Source organism: Gigantopelta aegis, chromosome 14, assembly GCF_016097555.1.
Source record: "Gigantopelta aegis isolate Gae_Host chromosome 14, Gae_host_genome, whole genome shotgun sequence".
NCBI lineage: Eukaryota > Metazoa > Mollusca > Gastropoda > Neomphalida > Peltospiridae > Gigantopelta > Gigantopelta aegis.
In genome coordinates this window covers 25022145-25028144 of record NC_054712.1, presented here as the reverse complement: position 1 = coordinate 25028144, position 6000 = coordinate 25022145, and the positions used below count along the sequence as shown (strand labels likewise).

The window sequence follows — 6000 nt, the reverse complement described above, 5'->3', positions numbered from 1 at the left end:
CCTACCAGCCTGTAGACCGATGGCTAACCACGACGCCACCGAGGCCGGTCTAGTATCACAATGAGTAATATCAACTTAAAACTACTGCATTTCACAATCATACTTTTTTGGTATACAAATACATGTACACATGGACCTCTTGATATTTTCTAGATAATCACATAAACTATTAATGTACAAAACAGAGTTTTGTCACAATAAATATGTTTTCAATGTATTAGCTTCCATAGCATTCTAGTTATTCAGGTTGATGACAGTCACTTTTCGCACCCTTGTTTTGGCTTCATACACAGTAAATATAGCATATCTTACCGTAATTTCACTTGAAATCCATATTTCGTAAAAGGTACAATTTTTTAATCACAAGATTTTCTTCAAACACATTCAGGTGCATTAGTAATGTTCAAACAAACAAAATTCAATAGCAATTTTGCATTGGAATTTTTCCAGCATTCTTAAAAAAGAAACATCATGTACTCAGTTTATGGTCATTTTAAGGAGATGCAAAGTGACTGGAATACTGACATAATTGAAAATCAAAATTAGCTATATTATTACAATGCTTTGCCACATTAAAACAAAAACTGGTCTATTAACCTTGACACCTGTCGAATTTCTATAACAAGCAGACAATGCTGTTTACAGGTCAGTATGTTTTTATTTTTAATAATTCTAGCCAAAATATTAAGTTTAAGTTTTAAATGATGAAAGAAATAAAAAGTACCTTTTGTCAAAATCTGTCATATCAAAAAATTACTGTTGGATATGTTTTATTTATTGTGTATGAAGCCAAAACAAGGGTCCGAAAAGTGACTGTCGTTGACTATAAAACAAAAACTGTTACTTAATTGCACCATGTAGTATATTAAAAAAAGTTTTAAAAATTATATCCTTTGTCTGGATATATCAAACTACTAAAAATATATTAATTGCTTTGTAAATATAGGCCACTCATGTGATTTACCCACAGGGACTTGTAGTGATTTATAAGGCAGTGCACCAAGTCTATCTGCATGTATACAATATATATATATTGCTGTAAAGATCGCTACAAGTCCCTGTACCCAGGCTGTATAGTACCTAGCCAAAGGTCGACGGTAGAACATTCACTTTAGCTTCAATGTTCATACACAATCAATATAACATACATGTATCTAACTGTAATTTTAATGTCATATTTGATGCATGGTACAATGTTACAATTTCATCTTTCATTTAATTTGAACTTCATACTTCTCCACATTTATGAAAAATAAAAATAATGGGCCGAATTTACAAAGCCTGTTTACCTCTTATACGTGTGAAACTACATATATGTACAATGCTTAAACACCTGTTTACCTCTTATACATGTGAAACTACATACATTTACAATGCTTAAACACCTGTTTACCTCTTACACGTGTGAAACTACATACATTTACAATGCTTAAACACCTGTTTGTCTTACACGTGTGAAACTACATACATTTACAATGCTTAAACACCTGTTTGTCTTACACACGTGTAACTACATACATTTACAATGCTTAAACACCTGTTTGCCTCTTACACATGTGAAACTACATACATTTACAATGCTTAAACACCTGTTTACGTCTTGCACGTGTGAAACTACATACATTTACAATGCTTAAACACCTGTTTATGTCTTACACGCGTGTAACTACATACATTTACAATGCTTAAACACTTGTTTACCTCTTACACGTGTGAAACTACATACATTTACAATGCTTAAACACCTGTTTACGTCTTACACGTGTGAAACTACATACATTTACAATGCTTAAACACCTGTTTACCTCTTACACGTGTGAAACTACATACATTTACAATGCTTAAACACCTGAGTTTAAGAAAAACAGGCCTTGTAAATTCGACCCATACCATAAATGTAAATGGTATTGTTGCTCAATATGAAACTAACAATTATTTTGGTAGGGAAAAATATATCTAAAAAGCTGCAATGAACTGTTGTTATTTTTCAAATTCAAATGACATCACTATTCAAATAACGTCACTGCATATACCTACAATAATAATATACTCCTACATATTGCTTCAAAGAGAAACTGTATGACAAACATTTTATTAGTCAGTCTGCTGTGGGTCTGTCAAGATGTAGCGCACAGGGTGAATGCTCCCTATAAAGTGGTGTAGCTTTACTGTTGTACAAAACCAAACTAGTTAAATTGATAACACATACCAATAATATGTGTATTATCGATTTAAAGACATACAATTGGCTGTACCTAACATCCAATGATAAAAAGCATGATCACAATTGATTGCACTGTGACGTAAAAGTTAACCGGAAATGGACTGCACTGTTATTTAACACATTTGCTCATTAGCTATGTTTTAAAACAACTCGTAAGGTAAATGGTACCTAATGCCCACTGATGTAGTATTCTCTGTAACTACCTGTATGGGTAACAAGAGGGTCCATTAGCAGATATGTTATAGTAACCATACTTAAAACATTTTGTTGAAAACACAACTGATTTTTTAAACTATACTAAAAATCATGGCAACATCGATTTAAAAAAAAAGTAATTTAAAAATTAAACAGGCCATATAGATTAAACCTTTATCACTAAAAGTTATCTCTAGGGGCATGAGTGATTTCTTGCATAGACCAGCTAAACAGCAACACTTGAATAGAAACAACACTTCAGTAACAACACCAATTGCACAGGAAGAAAAAGCAAATGAGCATAATAACAAATTTAAAATATTTTTAAAAGCTTTCTCAAAGCAAACATGTCAACTTTTCTTTAAAATTTAATTCCCTTTATACATAGTAACAAGATTTCATATATAAAATATTGATTGAATAACAGATGAGAAATATACTACCATAATGAACCTTTTAGAAATAATGGAAGTTACCCTGATCTATAATACACTACATCAGGAATGACGCACCAAAACCAATGTGGTTTTAAATAGAATAAGATATATAATATTATATATATACATGTATATTTAAAAAATTTTTAACTCAAAAACTTTTTTTTAAAAATAGCATATTATATGTGAAATAAAATAAACCTTTATAAATGAATAAAACTCACTTAAATTAAGTCATACATGAAAGCTGTTTCACAGGGAATTATATGTTCAGGGCATGGGTATGTTTAACCATATGGATAACACAATAAAGTACTGAACTGCTGATAACCAATGTAGATTAACATCACAGTTTGCTGATACAGCTGATATGTGTATCAAAGAATTGTACCCTGAAACCATTTTACATTAAACAAGAAACTATTTAACATTTCATATAAATATTCATGTAAAAAGAAAACATTTTTTTAAAGCCTTAACTAAATCACAAATGGGTGTTCTTTGGGGAACGATGATTGAACAATTATCCATGATTATGATACAACATTCAAACAAAAACCTATAGAATGTATAGAATGTATAGACTTAAATCTTCAGTTTAGACTTCAAACAAATGTACGTATAGACTTAAATGATTAGTAAAGACTTCAAACAAATGTACGTATAGACTTAAATGATTAGTAAAGACTTCACACAAATATATGTATTAGACTTAAATGATCAGTAAAGACTTCACACAAATGTACGTATTAGACTTAAATGATCAGTAAAGACTTCACACAAATGTACGTATAGACTTAAATGATTAGTAAAGACTTCACACAAATATATGTATTAGACTTAAATGATCAATAAAGACTTCACACAAATGTACGTATAGACTTGAATGACCAGTAAAGACTTCACACAAATATATGTATTAGACTTAAATGACCAGTAAAGACTTCACAAAAATGTACATATAGACTTAAATGACCAGTAAAGACTTCACACAAATATATGTATTAGACTTAAATGACCAGTAAAGACGTCACACAAATGTACGTATAGACTTGAATGACCAGTAAAGACTTCACACAAATGTATCATGATCAACATTATTTGGGAATGACAACAGCATCTCCCTGGTCAACACTGTGCGTCTTTCTCGTCTTTCCGGTGGCGCCACTCTACTTGGAGTTATCTGCTCCTGGTGAGATGGAACTCCCACCTCACAACCTGGACTCTGTGTCGAGCACAACTGTGTTTCACAGTCTGCATCTGAAGTCTGTCCACTAACACGCTGAGATACACCAACACAATCAGTCTGCATGGACGTTTTGTACGATTCCCACCCTCAGCCAGTTGAGATGAATCGACATGATTTGTTAGAGATGGACTAACTGAAGATCGAGATGAGTCAACAGCAGGATGATCCAATTCTGAAAAAGATTTTGGTCTGGTGACGGATCGAGGCGAATCAACACGGTTTGTACGTGATGGGGAAGTCCGTCTGATAACAGATCTCGATGAATCGGCACCATCTGTACGAGATGGGGAACTTGGGCCTACAGCGGTTCTTGACGAATCTGTACTGTCTGAACAATTTGTGGACCTTGATAAATTGGATCTTGATGAATCATTGTGGTTTGTATAGGACGGGGAACTACGGCCATTGTCGGATCTCGACGAATCAGCATAACCTCTACCTGATGGGGAACTCTCGCCAATAACAGACCTTGATGAATCAGTGTGGTTTGTACAAGACGGACTGGCAACGCAATGTTCATTAACAGCAGAACTCTGTCTATCCGAGCCACCATCATTTCTTCCACCAACTGTGGTCTGATCCTTCATCCTTGTCCTCTCAGACGTGTCTTTCAATTCAGTTCCATTCACGTGTCCTCCGCTACCTCGAGACATCAAAGGGCTGCTTGCTGCGCCATTCTCTGGTTCCGCAGGAGAAGACGTCAACTGACTCTCCACCACCAACTGACTCTCTGATGTCGACTGATTCTCTGGCTTATTCCCCAAGGCTGCCGAACTCACAGGAACAATGAACGAATCGTCCACTGGTTTATGACCTTGACTTTCTGGCTGATGCTGACCGTGGGATGACTCCACTCCCCCGACCACCACTGTGCCGTTGGTAACGTGGTAACTGTTCTGTTCGTTGATGGTGGAGTCTGAGTCGGAGTAAGAGCCTGCCCGTGTGTGACTGGTCTGAGAGTCGTCTGTCGAGCTGTCGGAGGATGGGGGTAGAATGCGGGGGCGTGGATGACCTGATTCGACGGAACTCGAAGAACTCAGCGAGGCATCGTGGGCGTGCTCAGTGGTGTTCAGTCTCGGCAGGTCAGTCGTAGTGGCATTGGTAGCTTCTTCGTACGACGGAGGTGAAATCATCGCATCGTCGGGCTGAGACCACATGAATGCCTGGGGAAAAAAGAACAGGTACAGAATTATAACACAATGAGTTAACATACCTGCTATTATTTACTTGATGTTCTGTGTTGAGACCAATCTATAAAAAAAAAATATTGCTTGCTGTTATTAAAACAACTTACTGGGGTTTTATCACCTACCGTATATCTTCGCCTGTAAGTCGATCTCGGCTATAAGTCGAGTCCCTAATTTCAAGCCCTGAAAACGTATTTTTTTATTGACCCGTTTATAAGTCGACCCATGAAAAACTACTTATAAATATTGAAATATTTCTTATTTTCAGCACATGAGAACAATAATATTTGAACAAAAGAAAATTATTTTACAAACTTCGGTTTTCACGTTTTGTACATCGCAATATGATCAGACTATTCCAATCAAACTATCATTATTACATAGCATCAAAACGAAATATTCCCTTAGTAGAAAGTGAAAGCTGTTTGACTGTTACTGTATAGATACTGTACAGATGGTTTTGTGCACAGACAACAACTTTATTTATAAACACTGACAACAGATCACTACGATAAAACTGAAAGTATCACGTTTTGCCGCCATATTAATACATGTAAGGAGGATAACTCTGGAAAGTACACTGGTTTTTGTACCAAATGATGGTGTGTCCCTATTGCTCTAGATAAGTGAACTGCAGAGATCAGTCTATTTTAAGGGAAAGCTTAGTAATATTCATGAAGTTAATCACCGCCAAAACATTGTTTGAAC

The 6000-nt window shown here is 35.2% G+C and overlaps 1 protein-coding gene across 1 annotated transcript in view; it reads right to left on the bottom strand.

The window, feature by feature from the left end:
- Positions 1 to 1575: 1575 nt before the first annotated feature.
- LOC121388848 overlaps positions 1576 to 6000 on the bottom strand; it is a 51312-nt gene continuing 46887 nt past the window's right edge. The window contains exon 14 of the mRNA XM_041520364.1: positions 1576 to 5268. Within this exon, the coding sequence (XP_041376298.1) occupies positions 4036 to 5268 (1233 nt within the window). The 3' untranslated portion in view covers positions 1576 to 4035. The remainder of the gene's footprint in view (positions 5269 to 6000) is intronic.